Source organism: Jaculus jaculus, chromosome 14 (assembly GCF_020740685.1).
Source record: "Jaculus jaculus isolate mJacJac1 chromosome 14, mJacJac1.mat.Y.cur, whole genome shotgun sequence".
Classification (NCBI taxonomy): Eukaryota; Metazoa; Chordata; class Mammalia; order Rodentia; family Dipodidae; genus Jaculus; species Jaculus jaculus.
The window spans coordinates 6,220,613-6,246,412 of NC_059115.1; the positions used below are offsets into that span (position 1 = coordinate 6,220,613).

Sequence of the window (25,800 nt, forward strand, 5' to 3'; positions counted from 1 at the left end):
TCCCCATGCTTGCAAAGCAAGCACGTCATCCACTGAGCATCTCCCCGGCACCTATTCAGGCAACAGCCTCCAAATGACAAGAATGGAAAGATGGAGAACCTGGTGGTTACCGGACACAGGAGCATGTACAGCAGGCAAGACAGATGTGTTATGAAGGGATCTGAGGACCTTGCTGGTGCTGAGCCTGTCTCCTCATGGGTCTCCGTGTCAAGATCCTGGTGGCTCACCAAGATGTTACCTTGGGTGGGTGGGGGGGAACTGGGTGAAGGATGTCTAGTATCTCTGTTGAATTCTACAACCACGTGCAAAGCTGCGATGACTCTGGATACAACATATGGGAATTTCAAAAAATGGCTATTTGTCGGGGGGGGGGGTGCTAGAGAGATTTCTTAGTGGTAAAGGCACCTGCCAGAAAAGCCAAAGAACCTAGGTTCGATTCCCCAGTACCTTTGTCAAGCCAGATGCACAAGTTGGCACATGCATCTAGAGTTCATTTGTAGTGGTTAGAAGCCCTGGCTGCCCATTCTTTCTGTCTCTCTCTCCCCCTCCCTCCCTCCACTCCTTCCTTTCTCACTCTTCCCCCTCTGTCAAATAAATAAATAAATAAGTAAAATATTTTTAAAATAGTCATTTTCAGAAAAACAAAGTGAAGCGCTGACAATTGAAATCATAAGTTCAGGGATTGGAGAAATGCTTCAGCGGTGAAAGGCGCTTGCCTGCAAAGCCTGTCACTTGGTTCTCCAGCACCCTTGTAAAGCCAGATGCACAAAGTAGTGCATGCGTCTGGAGTTCCTCGGCAGTGGCAGGAGTCCTGCTGTGCCCATTCCCTCCCCGTCCCCCCCCCCACTTGCAAATAAGTAAATAGAAGTAATCTTATGTCTCAAGCGTCACCAAGAATCACAAGGCACATCCCATGCACTGCCAACACTTCTCCAGAAAACATACTCAAGGAGAGGGACAGAGCCTGGGCACCGAGTAACTGTGGAGTAAGAGAACAATGGCTCCAGACCTTGGTGGCACACATCTTGAATCCCAGCAAGTGCCTTTGACCATCCATCCATCTCTCCCTCCAGCCAGCCTTTCCTGATTGTGTAGCAATTTCCTCCAAGTAGAAACATTTCATCCTGGAGGGAGGCTCCTTGGGAAGTTCTAACCTGAAACCTGCAACACTTAGGCAGTTCAAAAGCTCTTTAAGGCACAGGAGGTCAGCACCCCCACATCTCAGGAAGTTCCTGAAACCTACAAGATTCACGAGGCCCTTCCTCAAGAGTAGGTAGCCGGGCGTGGTGGAGCACGCCTTTAATCCCAGCACTCGGGAGGCAGAGGTAGGAGGATCGCCGTGAGTTCGAGGCCACCCTGAGACTCCATAGTGAATTCCAGGTCAGCCTGGGCTAGAGTGAGACCCTACCTCGAAAAACCAAAAAAAAAAAAAAAAAAAATTTAAGAGTAGGAAAAGTGAGCGCTGTCCTCAGACCTCCAGGACATCAGCCGCCTGCACTCAGGGATTCGGCTTCGGTGAGGCACAGCCTTGCTGGGGTAGCTTGTTGGTGTGCAGCTGCCTTTGAGTCATTTGTCTCGCTTTACTAACCCCAATAAACCCACTGTGTAGTGTCAGGCTGGCCTTGAACTCACAACCTCCTACCTCTGCCTCCTGGTCCTGGGATTAAAGGCCTGTGCCAACATGCCTCAGGTTTTGTTTTTTTCATTTTCTTTGAGGAGGAGTTTCACTCAAGCTCATGTGGATCCTCCTACCTCGGGCTCCTGAATGCTAGAATTAAAGGACTGCGCCAGCACACCTGGACGTTTTCTGTTTTTTTCTTTTGGTTTTTAGAGGTAGAATCTTGCTTTAGCAAAGGCTGACCTGGAATTCACTATGCAGTCTCAGCCTGGCCTCAAATATGCACGCGGGAGCTCACTGTAGCCCGTGTTGACCTTGAACTCACTCTGTAGCCCAGATTTTCTGAAGTCTTGCCAGTCCTTGTACTTCAACCTTCCCAGTACTGGAATTAAAGGTGTGTCCCTTTCTACCCATTTTACAGACAAGAAAACAGGCGCATGGGCTGGAGAAATTGCTCAGTGGTTAAGGCACTTGCATGTAAAGCTTAAGGACTCAAACCAGACACACAAGGCGGCACAGGCATCTAGTGTCTGCAGTGGCTGGAGGCCCTGGTGTGCCCATCTGTCTCTCTTCTATTTCTCTCTGCTTGCAAATAAATTAAAAAAAAAAACTACAAAAAGATAACGCTTCTTTTGTTGTTTTTCAAGGTAGGGTCTCACTTTCGCTCAGGCGGACCTGGAATTCAGTATGTATTGTCAGGGTGGCCTCTGACTCACAGTGATCCTCCTACCTCTGCCTCCAGAATTCTGGGATTAAAGACATGCGCCACCACGCCAGAGAGGACATGGAAGTTTTGAGACTTATTCACAGGTCATGACCACTGTCCCTCTGAAATAGTCCTTAACTTGTACCTAGTCATACCCCGCACCCAGTTTTGACCCTCCCCAAAGTGCATAATCTCTAGGCCACTGACATGCAAGCAGGGATCACTTCAAATGGGGCAGAGACTAGAACTTCAGGCAGCAGGAAGGTTCTGTGAAGGTCCCGAGGTGGGAGCCCGCAAGGACACACGCAAGCACAGAACAGAGCCCGTGGGCTCAGCGTCCAGCAACCAGGGCAGTGACGGGAGCGAGGGCCACGACGCAAACTTCCCGGGATGGGCGAGGCAGGCTGCTGGGCTGTCGACCACTGTGAGTTCTCGCTCTTCAGCAATCACACACTGTGGAGCTCAGGCTGGCCTCGCACTTACAATCCTCCTGCCTCAGTGCACGTGTGCTTGGGTTACAGGCATGCACTGCCACTCTTAACTGAGAGACCTCAATGGTAAGGACAGGAGGGGGATAGGGCCAGAGTTGGTGCCACTGAGGCTGGCTAAGGCTCAGGAAGCCCTGAGGGGGGCCTGGCACAGTTGCTGGTGGCAAGGCCAGAAGAGATGCTTTCACGCGGAAAACACAAACCCCAGAAAGTAAAAGCCATGATCTCCTTAGAGCTCAGGATGAAGCTCAGGGCCGGGCACAGGCGCATGAGGAGCAAGCAGTCTTAACACTGAGCTAATCCCAGCACAGGACTGCAGAGAGCTTCCCACTAATGGAGGCTTCCAACACATTCACCAAGGCTCAGGGAACATTGTAGAAGACGGGGTGGTGGTGGAAAGATTGTGAGGACCACAGGAGGAGTCTCCTGTGGCATGGTTGTGCCCACCAACCCAAGACTGACTGATGCATTCATGACCCCGTGGGAGACTCCAGTATTCCCACTGAGGAGGATCCTCAGAGGACTGGGGACAAGAAGAGATTATGACCAGGTCACATGGTAGAATTCACAGTCAGGGCTGCAGAGATGGCTTAGTGGCTAAGGCGCTTTCCTGCAAAGCCAAAGAACCAGGTTCCACTCCCAGTACCCATGTGAGCCAGGTGCACAAGGTGGCATGTGTGTCTGGAGTTTGCAGCACCCAAAGTCCTTAGTGTGCCCATGCCTCTCTGTCTCATTCTCAAATAAATTCATAGTCAATTAAAATAGTAGATGGAGGGGCTGGAGAAATGGCTCAGCACTTAAGGGAACTTCCTTGCAAAGCCTAAATGCCTGGGCTTGATTCCCTAGTACCCACAGAAAGCCAGGTCTGCAGTTTGCCTAGTGGCTGGAGGACCAGGCATGGCCCTACTCACTCTATCTCTAGCTGCCTCTCTCCATCAAATAAATAACTAGTAAAAAACAGTAACTTGTTCAAGGATGGGGGCAGAGAATAGGGGGAGGAAAAAGGCAGAGGCAACTCTGACCTAAGTACACTTTAAAATTTTTTTATAGTTTTGTTTTTTATTTATTTAGAGATAGAGGCAGAAAAAGAGAATATGAGCATGCCAGGGCCTTCAGACACTGCAAATTCCAGACACATGTGCCCTCTTGTGCATCTGGCTTATGTGGGTTCTGGGGAATCAAACCAAGGTTTTCAGCTTTGCAGGCAAATGCCTTAACTGCTGAACCAACTCTCCAGCCCTAAATGCATTTTTTACATACATAAAAGTTGTCAAAAAAAAAAAGTTTTAATCCCAGCACTTGGGAGGCAGAGGTAGGAGGATCACCACAAGTTCCAGGCCACGCTGAGGCTACATAGTGAATTCCAGGTCAGCCTGAGCTAGAGTGAGCCCTACCTCGGGGAGAAAAAAAAAGAAAAAGGAGAGGGACTAGATAGAAAGGAGGGGCTTGGTGTAGGGGGCATATAAGAGGAGGAAGAGGATGGGGTGAGAGGACTATGATAATGGTCTATTGTATATATGTATGGATGCTGTCAATAAAAAGTTTTTAGGAGACTGGAGATATGGCTCAGCGATTAAGGTGTTTGCCTGTAAAACCTAACGACCAGAGCTCAATTCCCCAGAGCCCATGTAAAGCCAGATGCACAAAGTGGTGTATGCATCTGGAGTTTGCTTGCAGAAGGCAGAGACCCTGGCACGCCCATTCTCTCTCCTTGAAAATAAGTGAATAAATATGTATCAAAGTTTTTAGGCTAGGTGTGGTGGCACACACCTTTAATCCCAGTACTTGGGAGGCTGAGGTAGGATAGCCTTGAGTTTGATGGCCAGCCAGAGACTACATAATGAATTGCAGGTCAGCCTGGGCTAGAACAAGACCCTACTTTAAACCCTGTTCTCCCTCCTAAAAACAAGTTTAAAAATTGTTACATCTGGTTCATCCTTTACGTAGCCCAGGTAGGCCTGGAACTTGTGATCCCCCTATTTCCCAAGTGATGGGCTTACAGATGCAGATGTGCACACCAACCTGGCCACCCCAATGCTTCCTTGGAGAGCTGTCCATGATGTGGGAGTTGTAACTGGCAAATGGAGCCACTGTGGGGAACGCCTTTCCTCACTGGGGGTGCCTTGGGAGGGGCAGCACCTCGTTAGGGGCTGCAGTGGACAGATGCTCTGGCTTGAATCCTCCCCACAGGCATGTTTACAAGGTTCTTTCCTAGCTGGTGGTGCTCTGTCTGAAGGCTGTGGAACCTTGAGAAAGAGGGGCTCCTCTGGAGAAAGCAACTTACTAGGGAAGCCTTTGAAAGTTACACTTGGCCCTGGTTCCTGCCCTGCTCTGCTTCCTGACCCCTGACGTGAACTGTCTCCGCCACACACTCCCACTGCCACGAACTGAGCTGCTCCACCAAGCCCGCCCTGCACTGATGGACTGAACGGGAACCTTCAGAAACGGAACCAAAATAAATGAACCCCCTCCCCCCTTTGTTCCTGTCAGGTGTTGTGGTCAGTGATGCAAAGGTAACAAACTCAGGAAGTGAGACGAGGAATGGCAGTTGCTAAGACAAGCTGATCATGTGGTCCTTGGGTCTGTGGACATGGTTTATGGAGAAATTTATCAGAGCTTAGAGATGTGAGCTATAGAAACCCTGTAAATGCTGTCACCAACATTAATGGGAGATTTTTGTGGGACTCTTTTTAAAGGGGCCTGAATGCTCAAGGAGTGTCCTGTTTTTCCAAGTCTGCTTTATTCCTCCTCTGGATTAACAAACTGGCACTGTACCTGGTATTGTGGAGCATCAGAAATGCAGGAAAGAGAGGGAATCTGAAACAGGGCCTTATGCTTTGGAAACAGCCATGGGCAGTGTGAAGCAGGTTTGCGGGATGCCTGCATGGAGACCAAATGGATGAACCGTGGGTTGCAGTGGAGACCCAGTGGAGATGGCGGGAACACGAGATGGCTGCTAAGGAAAGCTGCTGGCCCCGGATGAAGTTTTCCATGACTGTGAGTAGCCTAGCTGGAGGGGCGGAATTGGACGTCCAGAGACTTGTTGCTGGTTAAAATTATCGGCCTTGGAGATTTGTCACTGATTAGTTGTTGGACTTGAGTTTGTTTTCCCTATTTAAATCTTTTATTAGTTGAATATTTCCTTGGTATGCCCAATGCCATTCTTTCTAGTGTGAATATGTAAGCTTACCAGTTTATGGGGGCCAAGGGCACAATGTGGTAGTTTGGTTCAGGTGCCCCCCATAAAGTGAGGCGTTCTGAATCCTAAGTTCTCAGCTGATGGAGAATTGGGAATTAATGCCTCCTAGAGGCAGTGCAGAGCAACACCTATGAAAGGGCAGATCCAGGTCTTCGCAGAGCCAGGCAGCAGCCTGTGAGGAGCTTCTGGGAAACTCACGACCCCACCCCTGGCCTGTGGAGACACCAGCAGCCCCTTCGTGGCTCCCATGCCCCAGTGCCACCCTACTTGATCAGCCGGGACCCCTCAGCAAGCAGCTGCAGGTGAGACACAGAAGTCTGCCCTGGAAGGAGGTTCCAGTGGAAGGCCAGGCTCCGAGGGCAGGTGAGGCTTCCCCGCGTGGTGCCGGCGGGAGTCCTGTCCAAGGACTCACCACTCGTCACACGTGCTGCCTGCGGTGCCGCAGCGTCTCAGTGGGGGTGAACAGGAAGTCCTGCCCACAGACCTCACAGTGGTAGGGTTTCTGCAGGGCTGATGTCTTCTGCAGCGGACCAGAGGCAGCATCCTCAGCCCCTAAGGGGGAAAGGGGCAGCTATAAGGGGACACCTTCCTGGAGCAGTGAGGCTCCCAGCCCGTCCTGGGTGCCCATGGCGTTGACGCTGGCCTCAGCACTCAGGGCACCCAAGTTTGTCTGGAGAGGCAGTGAGCCCTTGCCACAGTTTCTGCCGTGGCAGACATTGCAGCATCCCCAGGGTGAAAACAGGGTGAGCGCAGACGGAACAGGGACAGAGAGAACAACCCAGCCGGAGAGCAACAGGAAGAAGACAGAGAGGTGGCCCTCAGCTTCCGCCTGCACACAGGGTCACGGTGACAAGGCCTGGGTTAGGAGACTAAGGCCATCAGTCTCCATACGAGGGAACAACAAGGGTACATGGTGGACAACAGACATCACTCTGGGCACATGCACCCCATGGTCCCTCACCGTCCTTGCTTGGGGTGCCATCCTTGGGGGCCTCAGGGCAGGTGTTCTCGTGGGCAATGCGCTCCAGGGGAGTGAGTGGCATGTGCAGGCCGCAGTGGGGACAGGTCCAGAAGGTGCGCAAACAGTCACTGTACAGGTCAGTGTCACTCTGGCAGGCGGACAATGTGGCGATGTCAGTCAGAGCCCCCACCGCACCCTTCCCAGACCTCTCGGAGCTGCAGGCCACTGAGCCACTGCACCTCTAAGTGCAGGAAGCTTAGTGACATGGCTGGGGTTTCTAAGCGAGGAAGCCAGAGGGCCGGGCGGGGCTCACCGTGAGGCAGTTGTAGGTGAGGAAGTCAGTGACGGCATAGCCTCCCTTGGTAGGGTGAGGGGAGAGGGTAGCATTTCCAAAGATGCTGGGGAGACTAGGGGTCGTCATGATGGTCTGGGGTCCCACATACAGGTTCTGGGCTTCCAGCCCCGTGAGCCGTCGGAGGCTGTACGGAACCTAAGGAAGGGAAGACAGGAGACAAAGATTCAGGACAAGCCACACAGCGGGCTGTGAGTGGACTTCCCAGTCCAAGCCATTCACACTGTCGCTGCAGACGCTTAGCAGCAGCTGGCCTGATGCCCCAACTTCATTTTTTGTTCTTTTTTCTTTTATTTATTTGAGACACACACAGAGAGAGGGAGGGGAGAAAGGAGGGAGGGAGAGAATGGGCGTGCCAGGGCCTCCAGCTGCTGCAAATGAACTCCAGACACATGCGTCACCTAGTGCATCTGGCTCACTTGGGTCCTAGAAAATCAAACCTTCCTTTGGCTTCCCAGGCAAGCACCATAACCACTAAGCCATCCCTCCAGCCCCTGATGACCCAATGTCAACTGCCCTCTTTAGTCTCCCCTCTGCTTCATCACTGGTGGGGCAACAGGCAGACCCCAAGTCTGGCCACCTCACCCTCTCACGGCCTGTGAACCGTGCTCCCCTTTCTCTGACTCCCTGGGCTCCCACACCTCTTCCTCAGGCAAGGAAGTCAGCCAGGACTGCACTGCACCCAGCCCAGTGTCTGCTCCCCACAAGTGCTGGGCATGATTTTGAGTCTCCTCTGCCCAGGTCTTCCCTGTCTGTCCTCACGAGTCTCCTCTGCTGCCCTCTCAGTCTGCTGATCTCCAGTTATCAGCGGGGATGCAGGAGGGGCGGAACAGACCTGCCCACTGAGCGGTACAAGGGGCACAGGGCAGTGGCTAGCAGCGTGGACTTAAACGAGGCTTCTAGGTCAAATCCTGGCTCTATCTGTTCTTTTTTAAAATTAATGTAATAATTTTCAAGGGGGGAGAGACAGAAAGAGAGAGAGAATGGGTGTACCAGCGACTCATGCTGCTGCAAATGAACTTCAGAAACGTGCGCCACTTTGTGCGTTTGACTTTACATGGGTACTGGGGAATCAAACCCACGCCATGAGGTGTGGCAAGCAAGTGTCTTTAACCATTAGCCATGTTCCCAGCCTCTCTAGCCTCTCTTAGCTGTGACCTCAGGCAAATCACTTAACCTCTCTGGTTTGAAAAACACCAATTGTGCCCCCAAATGAGTGAACCGGAAGCCCTGTGGTGGAGCCCTCCCTGGCCACACGGCACCTTGGTTGCAATGAACTGTAGCAGCTCCCTGCTCAAGGTGGCCACTTCCTGACGGCTGACTGGTGGGGAATCCTCCTCTTCCTCCTCCGCCAGCCTCTGTCGCTGGGCCTGGTGGGCCAGCTGCCGGTTCAGGGCATTTTCCCAGTGGTCACGGAGTCGCAGGGATGCTGCCAGGAGCCGGATGGCACTCTCACTGTCCGCCAGCTGCAGCTCCAGCCAGCCGTCAGCCACGAGGCGGGAACAGTCACCGCTGGTGTCGAGGGACCGGCAGAAGAGCAGGAGGGACTGGAGGAGACAAGGGCAGGAGTCGGAGTCAGATGCCACCCAGAGTCCCCATTCAGCTAGGCTCCTGCTTACCTAACTATTCAGCATTCATCCATGCGCCTGTCCATCCAAGGTTCCTATCTGTCCGTCCCCCACCTGTCCATCCCCACTGCCTACCCATCCACTTGCCTCCCAGTGGAACCCCCAGTCTGCCCACCTACCACAAATCCCACAGCCTCCTCTGCCAGGCACAATTCTGGGCACTAGGAGACAGTAACCAAGACAGTCCCTCTCCCAGCCCCCCACTCAAGCAACAGTGGATCTGGAGTGACAAACACAGGGGTAAGGAATGAGCAGAGTCCTGGGGGTCTCAGTCAGGGACAGGAGCAGTGGAGGAGCAGGGAGGGCGGCGCTGTGTCTTGAAATGGGAAGCGGCCAGGTTGGTACCGGGCTTGGAGGCCGAGGCAGGAGGATGGAGGACAGAGGACAGACTGCGCTGCAGAGCAAGGCCGGGTCTAAAGCATGAAAAACAAATGAAAACCATGGACACAGGGAGGCACTCATAAATAACACGGGGGAAAGAGCGCACACAAGAGGGCACGCTGACCTCTGGGGACAAATGTGGACCGTAACCACTGTGTGGTGTCTGCTGTGCACGGCTGGCATGGGCGGCTGGCTTGGGGGCTGGGCAACGACACCGCGAGGTCCCCGCAGACTACGCGCGCTGGCGCTGAAAAGCCGTCACGAGAACCGCGGAGGAGGCAGCGCTGTAATCGCAGCTGGCAAGGCCTCCTCTGGCTGTGCTGCCAGAGCCCACGCCGCGCCCTCCCCCACCTCCACGCTTTCTGCTCTGGGGCAGGGCTACTCGCGCCCAGGCTGGCTGGAGCTCCCAGCACGGGGAGGACAGGAACGAGCACCGCACTCCGCACTGCTAGTTCTGGGTGTGCTGGCGGCCGCCCCGCTGCGACCAAGCCCGTGGCTGGCCGAGTGCAGCCGCGCCCAGCATCCCACAGCTTCCAAGGGAAGTGTATGGGGCAGGACGGCCAGTTCCTACATCAGCGGAGGTCGGGGAGCCATAGCACATGAGGAATCTGGTCGTTTCTCGTCCCTCTGGGTTCTCTGGAACCACAGCCGGGAACTCCTGGTAGTGCGGACATCTACCTGGGTCACTGTGTGACTCAAGCAGTAAGGTGTGGTCACTCAGACTTTGTCTCTGTAAGGTAAGACAGACCACAAGGACTCACTGAGGCAGGCTGGGCCACAGTGGCAACTGCTGGCAGGGCCAACGCTTTCTAGCTACAGACACTCCACTTACAAGAGGATCTGGGACACAAGGCCGAGGAGATGGCTTAGGGGTCAAAGGCACCTGCTTGCAAAGCCTGCTGGCTCCATTCTCTAGTACCATGTACAGCCACGTGCACAATGTGCTTCATGTATCTGGAGTTCATTCATAGTGGCAAGAGGCTATGACATGCCCTTATTCACTGTCTCTCTCCCTCAAATAAATAAAAAAAAATTATTTTAAAATATTAGACTTCCAGTTAAGATGATGAGGTAGGAAACACGCCAAAGCAGCCTAGGGGAGAAAAAGCCAAAACAAAAAAAAAAAAAAAAAAACAACCCTAGCAAAATACACTCTTCTACTAAAAAGTGAGGTGTGTAAATTACCAACGGCAGCAGAGAAGTAGGAGAGATCAGAGCACACAGAGCTCACACAGGCAGCCAGAAGCGGCTCCACGTCCTCAGGGCCACAGCTGCAAGGATGGCTTGAGCCGCGGGAACAGCCAGGTGAGGGGATTTCCCACTCACACCGGAGCTCTTTGCAAACTGAATAAACGTGAAGAGAGGTCGGCAGCAAACAATGTAGGAGCAGATCACGAGGTAGAGGATCACATGGACCAGCGGGAGAACTAGGGCCACCATCCACAGCCTCCCCCCCCCCCCACCAACCACCACCAGCATAAGCCCTAGCAAGCACAGGGGTCAGGGGAAGGGAGATCACAGCACCCAGCACCAGCGACCAGACTGGCAATCCAACAACGTAGCCAGCCTACTTGAACCCACAGTGCACCAAACAGGGACCCAAGCAGGGGCACAAAATAACTGAGACCAAAATCATCCCAAAAGGTAACTGGGATTACACCAGGTCAGTATCCGCCAAATAACCCTGATATCGGAAGCTTGAATCGGAAGTGGTAATTGCTCCTTCCATATCAGGATAAATTATATGTTAAATCTGATGGATGATCAGGTTTGCCATTCTTAAGTATACTTAAAAATACTTTGGGCTTGTTATTTATTGCTTCCTGATTTATAGTGGCTTTGTTTCCTCTTCTGTTGTTCATTAGGGAAGCTAACTTGGAACCCTCAACAGATAAGAAATCTTAACCTTCTTGTTGACAGGATTAAGGGTGTGGGGCAACACACCCTACGGGACTGTGACTTTGTTAGAGGATCTAGTTGTCTCTAATCTCTTGCATAAATAAATACTCTGTGCTGTTTTTCATTGAATGTATACATTATTTAATTAACTTTTAGAATCGGCCTGTATTTCATTCCACTCAGCCTGCTTGAATTCTCTCATAGCAGGCAAACCTAACATCAAGGGTCACTTTTGTAGATACTCTGAAAGTCTTAAGAGCCACACCTAGCACCTTAAGCTCCTACTCTGAAGATATAAAACATCAGATAGATTGATACACCCAATGCTGTAGCTAACTAGAAAATCCTAGCATTAATCAAAGATGCAAAAATATGTACATTATAACACAAGAAACACCAAAAATCAAGATGATATAAATCCACCAGAAAATATTAATGTATCAGAAATGACCTCCAGTGAGAATGAGTTAGAGGAAATGCCTAAGAAAGATTTCAAAAGAATGATTATAAATATGCTCAAAGAAGTCAAAGAGGAAATCAAAGGAATGAAAGAATTAAAGGAATCAAAGACACAGGACACCAATTTAATGAAATAAAGAGGTCAATACTAGATATAAATACGGAAATAGAAGCAATAAAGAAAAACCAGTCAGAATTACTAGCAATGAAGAACACAGTGAATGAAATAAAAAACTCTGTAGTAAATCTCACCAGTAGAATGGATGAAGGAGAGGACAGAATATCTAAACTAGAAGACCAGGTGGCAGATCTAATACAGTCCAACAAATTCCCCCCCGGAATAGATGGTAAGACCCTATTGCTGAAGACTCCATATACTTGTGCTGCAAGGCCACTGAGAATCCTGCTGGAACTGAGCTGAGAACCTCCTCCATGTAGACCAGCTGACAGAAAGATAGAGAAGCCATTCTGCATGCAGTTCAATGGGAGAGAGAGAAATCAGCAGTGAAGATACTCAACAGTAGACACTGCAAGCCTTATATTTGGCCAGCGAGGCCAAATGAGCCAATGTGTGCAATCGTGGCTCATCTGTCATGGTAGAAACCAACTGCCCTCTAATTTGACTGGAGGCCCACTATATTGGAGGGAATACATCCCTGATACTGAAAACCTAAAACAGGGGTAGTCATGAGCCTTAGGGGTGTAAAGTCTGCTGCTATCTGGCTAAATGCATATAGTAGGCTCATCAAACTGCCAGGTAAGCACTTCTCTTATTGTTCATACCCACCTATTAATGCTACTTTCACTTTTGGTTAGAGAACGTTCTTTCTCAGATGGCAATGACATTGGGATGACTCAGAAGGCATCATGGTGCTGGAAAGAAGTGACAGAGGAGTGCTCAGCACTGCAATATCTATCATAACTTCCAAGACTCAGGGCCTAATGCGGAAAAGATGGCAGAAAAAATGTAAGAGCCAAAGGCAGGGTAGGACTCCTTACAACGTGCTCCTCTAGACACAAAATGGCCTGGATATCCATGATTTCACAGTACCTGACACTACCTACACAAGACCGTCATAAGAGGAGGAAAAGATCATGACATCAAAATAAAAGAGAGAGTGGGGCTGGAGAGATGGCTTAGCGGTTAAGCGCTTGCCTGTGAAGCCTAAGGAGCCCGGTTCGAGGCTCAGTTCCCCAGGTCCCACGTTAGCCAGATGCACAAGGGGGCGCACGTGTCTGGAGTTCGTTTGAAGAGGCTGGAAGCCCTGGCGTGCCCATTCTCTCTCTCTCTCTCTCTCTCTCTCTGTCTTTCTCTCTGTGTCTGTCGCTCTCAAATAAATAAATAAATAAATTTTTTAAAAAGAGAGAGAGAGTGATGGGGGGAGGGGATATGATGGAGAGTGGAGTTTCAAAGGGGAAGGTGGAGGGAGGAAGGGCATTACCATGGGATATTGTTTACAATCATGGAAGTTTTTATTTTAAAAAATTAAATACAGGGTTGGAGGTTGGTTAAGGTGCTTGCCCTCCAAAGTCTACAGACCCAGGTTTGATTCCCCAGGATCCAGGTAAGCCAGATGCACAGGTGGAACATGCACCAGTTTGTTTGCAGTAGCTAGAGACTCTGGTGCACCCATTCTCTATATGCCTTCCTCTTTCTCTCTCTCAAATACATAAAAAAGTAAATAAATTTTTTTTAATATTTTATTTTTATTTATTTATTTGACAGAGAGAATAGGCATGCTAGGGCTTCCAGCCACTGCAAACAAACTCCAGATTTTTGCATACCTTTGTGTATCTAGCTAACATGGGTCCTGGGGAATTGAACCTAGGTCCTTTGGCTTTGCAGGCGAGCACCTTAACCAATAAGTCACCCCTCCAGCCCTATATATTCTTTTAATGAAATGCAAATTGAATCTGCATCTGGCACGTCTTCAGCCTTGGCTACAGCCCTTCCACTTGCCTCTTCCCCCTGGATACACACTCCCTCTATGCTCCATGTCAAAGCCTGGCCCAGCCCTGCTCAGAACCTCCTGGTCCTGCTTCTCAGGCCTCTTGACCTTATCTCCATCTACTCTCGGCCCAGCTGTTCCCCAGCACACCAGGCACGTGCCTGCCTCAGGGCCTTTACACAGGACACCCCTCTGGCAAGAGCACTCTTCCCTCAGAGATCCATGCTTGGTGCCTTCAGGACTCTGGCCAGAGCAGTTCCTCAAAGCAGCCCTCCCCATCACTTCATCTCGAACTACAGCAGAGCTCCCCTCCACACCTCCAGCCTACTTTTTGGAGGTCTTGTTTAGACTGGCTCCCGTGAAGCAGCTGCTCGGCACCCACGGGCTTCTCACAGGCGGCACCTCCACCCTGGCTTCCCTCTGCAGAACTCACTGCTTCTCGGGCCTCTCCCTGTCCCAGAACCCAGGAGGGTGGGGCCACACTTGGATGCTACGTGTGAGCTCTGAATGCCAGGAAAGTAGTGCCTGGCACCAACAGGCACTTGACAACTAACTGACCAGATCCACGGATGAGAAGCCAGCAGCAGCCCCACAATGGCAGCCATGCCAACAGCCAGGTTTTGGGGGGGTAGGCCGCTCCTCCAGGTCCACCCTGGGCCTCCCACCTGGCCAAGGACACAGGCGTCCGAGCTGCGTCGGGAGAAGCCCTACCTGCAGGGCCGGGATGCGGACGCAGTTCACCAGGTACGGTCTGTTGGTCTCCAGCAGGGAGACGAAGGCAATGAGTTGGTGCTTGCAACTCACTCTGTCCTTGTCATCTGAAAGAGGTAAGCGGCCGTCTCAGGTCTACTGGACCCCCACCCCACCCTAGCCAATTGTCCCACCCCTGGTCACTGAACACACTATATAAAGAACAAGCCTCACTAAGATGGCTTTGACTTGTTTTAAATCCTTTTTGTGAGTGTGTCTGTGTGTGACGTGCGTGTGGCACACACGCATGTGCATGGAAACCAGAGAAGAGCGGAGTGTGACCCTCTTATCATTCACCTGCACCGCTCCTGTGAGACGTGGTCTCACTGAATCCCGAGCTGCTGGTTTCTGGTTTTTTTTTTTTCTTTTTCTTTTTTTGATCAGACAAGCTGACCAGTACTGGGGCTACAGGTGTGTGTAGCCCCACCAAACCTTTTAAATATTTCATATATTTCATGTATTTGTAAGCAGAAAGAGAGAGAAAGAGAAAGAATGGGTGCACCAGGGCCTCTATCCCCTGCAAACAAACTCTAGACGCATACACCACTTTGTGCGTTTGGCTTTAATTTATGTGGGAACTAGGGAATCAAACCCGGGTCATTATGCTTTGCAGGCAAGTGCCCCCGACCACTGACTCATCTCTCCAGCCCCACACCAAGCTTCTCATGTGGATGCTGAGGTTGAACTCCGGCACTCAGAGCCCGCGTCAGGCCATGGGCGCCGGCGCTCATACCCGCGGAGCCATTCTGACGCCGCGCTCACTGTGATGGGCGCAGCACTGTTACCCCGCAAACAGCGCGCCCTTGTTATTTACCACTGGCGAGCCGCCCGGCATCTGCTTCGAAGACTCCAGTGGAACCAAAGAAACAGACAAAGGAAATGAAGAAATAGAACATGCCGGCAGGAAGGAAAAATGTGAGGGACAAAAGAAACAAGGATGGCAAAACAGCTGCTGAGGCTGTGTGCGGACACTCAAGACCTGCCACCAGCTATTCGAATGACGCTTGGAAATTTTCACAATTAAAAAAAAAGAATCAGCCAGGCATGGTGGCGCAACGCCTTTAATCTCAGCACTCGGGAGGCAGAGGTAGAAGAATCGCCATGAATTCGAGGCCACCCTGAGACTACATAGTTAATTCCAGGTCATCCTGGACCAGAGTGAGACCATGCCTTAAAAAAACAGAAAAAGAAAAAGAAAATCGTTGAAGATAGAGCTCAGTGGCAGAGCACTTGCCTAGCTTGTGTGATGTCATAGGTTCAATCCCCAGCAAGGAGAGGGGAGGGGAGACAGAGGAGGAAAGAGACAGAGAAGGAATGTAACGAGAAGTGGGTGATCTGGATGGCAGCTTTCGGGGCGAGCAATCTAAGCCTTGTCTGTCTCCTGTACTGCTGAGGGGGAAGGAGAGTTGCTGTTTCGGAGCTTGGAGTCGGGCTGCAGGGGAAGCCGCGCACAGTCCAAGTGCAAGGCCTGTGTGTCCACGCAGGCCAGCGGCCTCCTCTGCAGACCAAGCTGTGTAGCTCACAGGCCCCGCCACGCCGGCACGCAGCAGGGCCTGGGCCTGGGGCTCTCCTTGCTCAGCAGAGCCGGGGGAGGTGTGGGGGGTGTTGCAGGAAGGAGTCCAGGAAAGGCCAAGGTGAGGTCCCGACCTCATGTCTCACCCAGGTCACGCACTGTCCTGTACCTTGGCTTCTTCCTTCCCGGCCTGGGGCCTCCTGCTCCTGTGTGTGCAGCACCTCGGGGCTGCGGGCGAAGATGCAGGTGGGGTGCAGCACGGTGCCCTGCTTAGCCTGGGTGTGGAAAATCTGCAGAGGCCAAAGGCACACGCTTGGGCCCTTGGACTTCCTCTCCCTCATGTCTGCACCTGTTTCCTCCTGCACCAGCCACATTCCCTCCTCCACATCTCAACTCATCCACCCTCGCATCCAAATGACCCTGGCTCCCAGCACTGAGCAGTGCCACAGGGGCTCAGCTCCCCCCCACACCCCAGCGCTGCCTGCCCTGGGCCGTGATTAGGGACAGTTTGTGCACACACCCCTTGCAGTGAGCCTCTTGCAGGTGGCACAGGTCTCGTCCTGCCGTCACCCCAGTGCCTGTAGCACAGAGCAGGTCCCGGGGAAGTGCCGCACGAGGGCAGGAGAAGCCCACCTGGTCTGAGTCCTTGCGGCTGCTGTTGAACGTGTCAGGCACGGCCAGCTGCGGGTAGAGGCCTCGGCCCAGCACGAGCTTCAGCAAGGCCAGCTGCTCGCGGCTCAGCTCCCGGGCCGAGCTGGCGGCCGCCTGCAGCTGCTCCAGGTCGTGCCGCAGCTTGAACTTCACGTCCTGTGGCACACGAGGGGGCAGCACACCTTAAGAAAGCCGCCCCAGGGGAGGGCGGCACAGGCTGGGCCCGATGTCCCTGCAGGTAGGCAGCCCCTCCCACCCAGCCCAGCACCGGACGGTCGCACCTGGATGTCCACGCTGTCGGCGGCCCGCCGGGAGGCCGAGCCCTCACGGTCCTCGTCACTGGAGCAGCCGGCCACGTCGTCCTGCGGCCGCAGCACCTTGCGCCGGCGGCCCCCGGCCTCCTCGTGCTGCCGCTTCAGCTGGTGCAGGGCTCGGCGCTCACGGCGCCGCTGCAGCCGGCTGTAGCTGTCCTCTGGGGCCACCGCCTGGGCCCCGGTCAGCAGCCCATGGTCCTCCAGGAGCTCCTGGGGAGGAGGAGAAGGTAAAGGACACAAGGCAGACTGGGTGGGTTCCTGACTCAGACACGGGCTCCGTAGTAGCACGAGCTGGCAAGTGACTCTCCTTCGAAGTCACCGTTTTCTTCAAGTGAGAAATGAGGTGCTCCCAGGGCCTCCTCCAGACAGGAGTTCAAGGGCCCTGGGAAGAGCTATCACTGTTGTTAGTCCAGGGAGCACGGGGAAGCCGCAGGAGGCAGCGATTCTCGGGGTCCTGGCTGCAGGAGCTGGCCATGTGCCGTCTCCCCAGAGCCCGGTCCAGGCTCTCGCTGCAGCCCCGTTACGCCTTCAGGCCCAGAGCTGGCCCCAGAGAGCTCCTAAGAGGGGGTCTCCCTCGGCAGGGGCTTCACCTGGACATCTGGGAACCTGTTGTATGACCAGGTCAAAGCTACCTGTGGCGGCGTATGCTGTCAGCCCTACTCCTGGGAGACCAGGTCAGGACGATTATGAGTCCAGGGCAGCCTGGGCTAGACAGCAAAGCCCTGTGAAGGAAAAAGAGGCTGCGGGTTTAGATTAGTGGTAGTGTTCACCTGGTATGTGCAAGGTCATGGGTTCAATTCCTAGCACTGAAAAATTAAAAAAGAAAAAAACAAGAAACACACACACAATAGAAAGGAAAGGAAAAGGAAATACAGGGTGAAAAAAATAGAAAAAAGCCAAGTCCTACGCACCAACCTAGACCTGTCCCAGTCCGGATCATGAGGTGGGGCAGAGGGACCCACATGGAAAGACCTAAGTCCTCCTGCTCTCCACGTTGGACATACCTTTGTCACTAGTCTGCAAAGGACCCAGTCCAACAGAACGATAGAACAGGCTGTGGGTGTGCACAAGCGTGTACGTGCACGTGTGTAAGCACTGAGTCCATCACAGGCGGGATCACAGCTCAAGAAGCTGCGGACCCTGAGTGTGGTCAGCACATGCACGGGATTTCACGGGGGACGCTGGCCCAGTGGCCATCTCCCCTGAGCCTCAGTGTGCTGATCTGCAACAAGGCCACAACTACCCCAGGAATCCTGTGACTTCACCCCCAATGCTGCTGGGCCACCACAGAGCACTGGGGCTTCCTGTAAACAGTGCAGACACACGTGGAGAGCAGAGGCCACAGAGCAGCGTGGCCGGGGCCGTCCTCACTCACTCTACAACAACGGGAAAGAGCGACAGCACTCGCTGCTCCCAGTCACCCACTTGCCGGCTCACCACGTTTCAGCTACATGGCATACCAGAGCTCAGCCTGCGTTACGCTGCTGCCCAGAAGCCCTGGTCCAGAGGGCAAAGTTCTCCACGGGGTGCCCCACGTCACTAACCCCAACCCCCAGGAAGCCTCCAGGAGCTCCGTGACTGCCCTGCCAGTCTACCCTTGCAGCTCGGCTGCTGGGGAGCGCACTGGGGGGGAGTTCTGGTCACAGATGGGGAGAGTGTCCAGGAGCTCGCACCACTGCTGTCGCGGCCCCACCTTGAACTGACGCCGCAGGTTGGCCATCTCGTACAGCCGGTGCTCCTCCACGCCCCGCCGGCGGCACCACTTGCGGGAGTTTTGGCTCCGTTCAGACTTCACCTGGTGGAGATGCAAACAAGTGAAGGCCTCGCCTGCTGGGGTCCACACTGCCCAGCAGGGGAAGGGAGAGGTGGAGGGGTGGCCTGGGCTCCACCCTCAGCAACCCTGCTCCTCTTCCAGCACCCCTTGTCTATAAGCACCCCAATTTTCATCCCAGCCCTCTCTGCACTATCATGGACTAGGGCTCAGGTGTGGCAGGCTGGCGTGCAGACGCCTCGGCCAGCCCTTCTCCAGGCTGGGCTGCGGCCACCCTTAGCCTTCCCAAGGACCCTGGCCTGGGCGTGAACGGCGGAGACCAGGGCCTGCTGAGGGACCTCCTGGAGTGCGAGGGGACCAGCCCAAGCTAAAAGGAGGACAGACAGCGGGGCCCCAGCTCCACCTCACCTGCACCCAGGCATTGAAGACATTGAAGAGTGTGAAGGGGTCGCCCTGGTCACTCTCCAGCGGCCTCCGGGCAGCAGCACACTCCAGGCTGCCCTGGGCGCTGCGGGTGAAGGGCGACTGCACGCTGAGGGCGGCCGCCATGGTGAGCACAGGCTCGGCCAAACTGAACACGGAGCCCAGGATCAGCATCTTCCCTGGTGGAAAGCGGGAGAGAGAGCTTGGCTTCCCGGGCCCTGAACTGACCTGCATCGCATCCACAAAGGACCCCGAGAACCACACCACCACACTCACACCGTGTGCTGGGCTTTCCAGTCATGTGGCCTCAGGCCAGGGCCTCAACTTCCCCATCTCCAGTTAGAGGAGACCACAGCTCCAACCTTCTCATGGCTCTGTTTAGGGCTAGTCACCACTGTCAGCCACGCTTGTCTTCACAAACGTTTCCGCACCACCTCCCAGCCTCCCTGGCTTGATTTCCTTTGGGCCCTCCACAGTGCATGGCTCTCCTGCCCCTCCGACTGCCTTGGCACACAGGAGGCACTGATCGGTGCTTATGGCAGGATGAATTTTCTGTGGCCTTTACTTAGTTGAAGACAAAGGGACAAGGAAAGGAAGGAAAAGAGGAGAAAGAAGGGAGTGTGGAAGGCAGGGAGTGTGAGGCCCTGACAAGGACACGGACCATCTCGGCCTCGGGCCTCCTGCTCCGCTGCCAGGCCCTAATTGGTCCATCTCGGAGCCTGGTTTCCCGACTCCCATCCTGGGAGATGATGCATGTGAAGCACTCCATATCCCGCCCACTAAAGCCAGGCTCTACTGCTCCCTGGCTCCATATCTTGGGGTACACATGGACTCCACAGCCAAGCACCATCTTTGCCTGTCCATATGTGGATCAGAAGACTGCCCACAGTAGGCAGGGAAGAAATGAGGTGAGCCCAGCAAGGCTGTCACTGGCACAGCACAGCAAGTGCCCCCAGAATATTCTCTTTAGACTTTTACTTATGTGGAAGCAGAGAAAAGAGAGAAGACACAGAGAGAATGGGCATGCCAGGGCCTCCAGCCATTGCAAACAAACACCAGACGCATTGCACGTGTTACTTTGTGCATCGGGATTTACATGGCCACTGGGGAATCAAACACAAGTCATCAGGCTTTGCAGGCAAGTGCCTTTGCTAAGCCATCTCTTCAGCCCCTGGCCCAAGAATATTCTTGCCCTTCATCCTGGCATGCCCCCACTCCTTCCAAACCAACAAAACTAACCACCTGCCTAGCCCCGGGCGGCCTCGGACACTACAGTACGCAGCCTCCCCCTCAGCTGCACTGAGGCCCAGGGACGTGAAAGCAGGAACACTTCCTAGTGACAGGCCTGGCCGTGGCAAGGCAGGCGGCCCTGCTGAGGAAAACCGTGTGGGCTGCAGGCTGTGTGGAAACAGAACGTGGAGTCAGCACAGTCAGTGAAAGGGTGACTCAGGGGTGAGCAAGAGGAAGATAAGCCCACTTGTGACATCCGCGTGACCACAGAACAGGGTCACCAGGGCAGCGCAGGGACAGCTGTGCAGAGTGGGGAAGGGTTTGAGATGGGGAAAGCCCCAGACCCACCTGCTTGTCCCTCCCCAGGAGACCCCTGAAACACAGCAAGCACTGGGGAGTTCAGGGCAGGGTGGTGACCAGGCCTCTTGCTGCAGGCCCTTCCGCCACTCCCACCCCAAGGGTGGTGTCTGCGGTATAGAAACGACCTGAAGACAGTGTGCCACAGGACCAAGGAGAACAGAGAACATAGGCCAAAAAGTGGACAGGCCCAGTCTCACAATAAATGCCCCTTACTGGTCACACGACCTGCTTCTGACCACTGGAGACCTGAACTTGCAGCACAGTGACACGGCTCCACCAGCCCGTGGCCCATCAGTCCTGCAGACCACCTTCAGTCATGCAAAGCGCAGCTCCCCTCAACACTCCAGGCCCTTGTCCAGGCCGAAGTCCCCACTGACCCTGGGCCACAGGAAGCACGGTCTCTACTCTCCCTTGCCTTGCTCAAGTGCCCTGTCTCAGTGAGGCCCTGTGGCCACTTGACACGTTCCCGACCCTGTTGTTCCCCTCAGGAGTGGACTTGTCCATTTTACTCCTCATGTGATCACCCAGGGGTGGTCCTCACCAATCACCACGTCCACAGGCAGCTGGGCAAGCAGGCACCCAATGGGGGTAAGGGCCTCTGAGCTGTCCAGAGCCCCCTGGTCTTGAAGATAGAGGATGGCAGTTTCTAGGCTGGCAGGCGGGGGGGGCTCAATGAAGGGGAAGGTTCGTGGGTCCCCCACACTCATGCTCTTCATCTGAAATGAGAACCAAACACCCCCAGAGTGGGAGAACAGAGTCACTGTGAGTTACAGGCTAGAGGATCAAACTCACGATATTCAGACTTGTCAGGTCAAGGTCTGGCACTGGGGAGAGGCACTGTCTGTCTCCCTCACAGACCTAAGCTGGCCTCACTGTGATTCCTCAGCCCCAGTCAGAGTAAGTGACTGTGCACTGCGCAGGGGCCAGAGCTGGGCCAATGCAAACCTTCTCCGGGCGGCGGTGCACAGGCGCTGGAGTGCTCGGGCCCTTCTCTGGGCAAAGGCAGGTGGACAGAAGCCCAGCACTTCGATGGTGGATTCGCTGCCTGGAAACCCGCCCATCCAGCAGAGTTCCTACATTGCTCCTCAGCTGGACATGCCTCCTCCTGGGGGCACAGAGGGATCAAACCCCACCTGTCAGTGTCAGTGTCAGTATGGAGCTGGGCTTTCCTCACTCACAAAGGCGTCCATTAATCCTGAGGCCCCGAAAAGCAGCCCTCTCGGCGCTGGGGAGAACTGAGTGACTGTCCAGGCCCATCACCAGGCCTGGCGTGGCACACGTAACAAGTGCCTCTCAGGCAACTGGAAGGAGTCAGGCTGGCAGGGTGGCCTGTGGGACTGCAAGAGCATGACCAGAGAGCACAGGGCTGCCTGGCGCCTCTGGGGCTGGCAGGTCTGTCTGTCCACCTGGCCAGTTGCTCCACCTAACTCCCTGCTGCCTGAGCCTTGACCTTGATGCAGCTGAAGACAGGCTTTAGGGGGCAGGCATGGGGATCCCAGCACTAGGCAGGCTGAGGCCTGGTCTACAGAGGAAGATCCTATTTCAAAATATAAAATAGCAGCTGCAGAGATGGTGCAGTGGTTAAGATGCTTGCCTGCAAAGCTTAAGGACCCACGTTTACTCCCCAAATCCCACCTAAGTCAGACACACAAGGTAACATATGTGTAAGGTTGCACGTGTGCACAAGGTAGCACATGTCTGGAGTTGAATTGCAGTGACTGGAGGCCCTGGCGTACCAATGCTCTCTCTCTCATAAAAAAACCAAAAACAGTGCCGGGCGTGGTGGTGCACGCCTTTAATTCCAGCACTCAGGAGGCAGACATAGGAGGATCGCAGTGAGCTTCAGGCCACCCTGAAACTACATAGTCAATTCCAGGTCAGCCTGAGCTAGTCAGACTGTACCTTGAAAAACCAAAACGTACAAAAAAGAAAAACAGTGACAACAAACATAAAGGAATAGTAATAACCCACCCTGTCTGGATCCTCACAGCCTCTTGCTAAGTAATCCAGACTTTCTCTGCTGTCCAGTAGGGCCTGGTTTCCTTCCCCCTCCCTCCTGAACAGAGCGGACACTATCCAGGCCATCCCACCACATGAGGTGTGGCAGGTGACTGAGCTGCCTTGGGAGGCTGACTGAGTTACACCCTACAAGCATGTTCCCGGGCCTGCTGCCTCACTTTCCCCACTCTCCCTTCCCCAAGAACAGACACGGATGTGGAAAATCCCCATGATTTCCCCTCTGCACGCCTGTAATCCAGCACTCAGGAGTTAAGAGGCAGGAGGATCACTGCAAGTTCGAGGCCAGCTGGTCTACACAGTGAATCGTAGAATCCACATGGCTACATAGTGAGGCCATCTCAGGAGTTTCTGATCTAGGGGCAGACCAGTGCTGCTTTAGAGAACAGAAACAAAGCCGGGCATGGCGGGGCACACCTTCAGTCCCCGCGCTCAGGAGGCAGGAGGAGGAGGATCGCTGTAAGGCCATCCTGGGACTATAGAATGGGTTCCAGGTCAGCATGGGCTAGAGTGGGACCCTACCTCAAAACAAAACCAAGCAACAGAAAAGGCCCTGTGAAAGCAACAGAGCCTGGCCCTGTGAACAGGAGGATGTCTGCCCACCTGTGAACCACAATCCTGCTCCTCAACTGGGTCTGTTGGTCACAGGAGCCAAACCCAAGCTAGAAAAATGATTTAGAAGTCATACCCTGATATTACATAGTGAATTCCAGGTCGGCGTGGGCTAGTGAGACCCTACCTCGAAAAGCCAAAATAAATAAGTAAATAAACAAATGAATAAATGAATGAAATAGAAGTCATGACCTACAATGTATCAAAACCGCTGTGCACTGGGCTCTGGCTCCAGCTGAAACCCTGATGGAACTGTTGGATCCAGATGATTCTCCAATGTCAGTTTGGGCCTCTGAGGGAGGGGTTCCTGCACCCCCACTGCAGTGGCTCGGCCAGCTCTGATATCCTGGCTGGTCTGGCTGAACACCTCCTGTGCTCCCTGATGCTGCAGCCAGAATGTCCTCTCCCAGGCAGGTCTCACCTGCAGCACAAGTGCATCCAGGGCCACCCTCCGAATTTCTGGGACCGGGTAGGGGGCGAAGGCGTCGTAGTCGGACTCGGCATAGAGGCGGTAGCAGACGCCGGGTCCCGTGCGGCCCGCACGGCCCTTGCGCTGCTCTGCACTGGCCTGGCTGATCCAGAACTCCTGCAGCCGTTGCAGTTTGGCCTGCGGGTCGTAGCTCATCTCCTTCACCTTTCCTGTGCATGGAGAAGGGACACGGAGGAGCTCTGCTCAGCAGCAGGCAACGCCACACATCTCACTGCTGACCACACTCACTTCTTCACCGCCTAACACTGACCTGGTGCATAGTCTGGACCCAATTCGGACATCCTGCCCAGTTAGTCTCCCATCTCCTTATCCCCACATTGCCATGGCATGGGTTCTGGAGGGAGGCCCCCAAAGGCTTGTGCCTTTTCCCCAACTTGGCACTACCTGGAGATGGAGCCAACTTTCAGAGGTGGGGCCTAGTGGGAGGACTTCGGTCAGTGGGTGTACGGCTGGCGAGGACAGTGGGACCTCAGCCCTCCTCTCCTCTTGTTTCTGGCCCTGAGGTGAGCAGTCTTACTCTCCCTACGCTCACGCTTCCTGCCACCAGCCCAAAGGCTTGGCTCAGCTGACCACGGCAGAAGCCTCTGTGACTGCGCAAGCCACAGCAAGCCCTCACTTCAGAAGCTGACCAACCCAGTCGTCTATTACAGTAAGGGAAAACTGACTGACACACACGTCTTTAAAATGTGTGTGTGTGTGTGTGTGTGTCTGTGTATTTTTATTTTGAAGAAAGAGAAAGAGGAGAAGGCAGATAAGATAGATGGAGCATGGGTGCAGCAAGGCCTCCAGCCACTGCAAACAAACGCCAGATGCGTGCGTCCCCTTGTGCATCTGGTTTACGTGGGTCCTGGGGAATCAAGCCTCGAACCAGACTCCTTAGGCTTCACAGGCAAGTGCTTAACTGCTAAGCCATTGCTCCAGCCCTGACACACACATCTTCGCACTGGTGTCCTCTTGCTTTGCTCCTTCAGATATGCAAGCACGTCCTCAGTGAGCACCTACTATGCGCAGGCGTGGTCACAAACCTAAGCTGCTGACATGAAGGCCCCAGGCTATGGAGGGGGTCACAGCAGCCTGAACTTATTAAAATATTTCAGGTACCAAACCAGCAGGGGGGCTCCTCTCCCCATTCTCAGGGGTTGCAGTGAGCCTGGAACACCCCCTCACACACACAAAATTTCAGACACCGAGATCAGCAGGAAGTAAAGCCACTCCCTCTCCAAGCATGGGATGCCTGGACATGCAGATGATAAGACTTAGGCTTTGCCCATAACCCTGTGGCCTTAGGCCAGTTGCCTAGGAAACTCCTTACATAGCCAGCACCTTTGTAAACCTTCCCGTTGTCACTGCCTATGTGCTGGAAGGAATGTCCCCACATGCTAATTAGGCATCAGCAAGCAATCTTGTACACCCAATCCCCTTAGGACCCTCAACTGCTTATAAACCCATTTCCCTGACAATAACCGGAGAGCTGCTCACGGAAACTGTCTCCCAAGAACTATCACCACAGTTGCCTGGGACACCTCCGGGGGAACCAACGCCGGCCACAGAGCAAGGACCCAGGAACGCACAGGGCGACAATCGTGCCAGCCCCAAAATGAGGGAGAGGAAAGGGGAGAAGGGTTAGCCAGAGAAAGACAGGTTTCAGCAGACAGAAAAGTAAGTACAAAGACTCCGGGGCAGAAACAAACTTGGAACATCAGAGAAACATGAAGACATTGCCTTGGCTCCACAGATCCAAACACCACCTCCCTCCCGCTTTGGTCCAGGCTGCCTGGTTACATGTGCATTTCTCTTACTACATCTACACCCACCCAACCCCCCCCCCACACACACACCCTGTATATGTGTATTTGTAAGGCGAGACAGAGGGAGAATGGGCACACGGGGGCCTCTAGCCTCTGCAAGTAATTCCAAACACATGCACCACTTTGTGCAATTGAATAACCACTGAACCATCTCTTCAGTCCTTAGTCAATTTTACTTTCTTCTTTTTTTTTTGTATTTTGTTTTTTCAAGGTAGGGTCTCA

At 53.7% G+C, this 25,800-nt stretch overlaps 1 protein-coding gene across 3 annotated transcripts in view; it reads right to left on the bottom strand.

Moving 5' to 3' along the window:
• Window positions 1–5,853: 5,853 nt before the first annotated feature.
• Window positions 5,854–25,800, bottom strand: part of LOC123454741 (probable ATP-dependent RNA helicase DHX34) — a 30,266-nt gene continuing 10,319 nt past the window's right edge. For all 3 annotated transcript variants that reach the window (XM_045133905.1, XM_045133907.1, XM_045133906.1), the window contains exons 6-17: window positions 23,702–23,919; window positions 21,194–21,368; window positions 19,048–19,241; window positions 18,562–18,663; window positions 16,836–17,078; window positions 16,537–16,710; window positions 16,073–16,193; window positions 14,352–14,458; window positions 8,587–8,871; window positions 7,286–7,462; window positions 6,973–7,120; window positions 5,854–6,563 (exon numbers count right to left, since the gene is read on the bottom strand). In XM_045133905.1, the coding sequence (XP_044989840.1) occupies window positions 6,430–6,563; window positions 6,973–7,120; window positions 7,286–7,462; window positions 8,587–8,871; window positions 14,352–14,458; window positions 16,073–16,193; window positions 16,537–16,710; window positions 16,836–17,078; window positions 18,562–18,663; window positions 19,048–19,241; window positions 21,194–21,368; window positions 23,702–23,919 (2,078 nt within the window). In that variant the 3' untranslated portion in view covers window positions 5,854–6,429. The remainder of the gene's footprint in view (window positions 6,564–6,972; window positions 7,121–7,285; window positions 7,463–8,586; window positions 8,872–14,351; window positions 14,459–16,072; window positions 16,194–16,536; window positions 16,711–16,835; window positions 17,079–18,561; window positions 18,664–19,047; window positions 19,242–21,193; window positions 21,369–23,701; window positions 23,920–25,800) is intronic.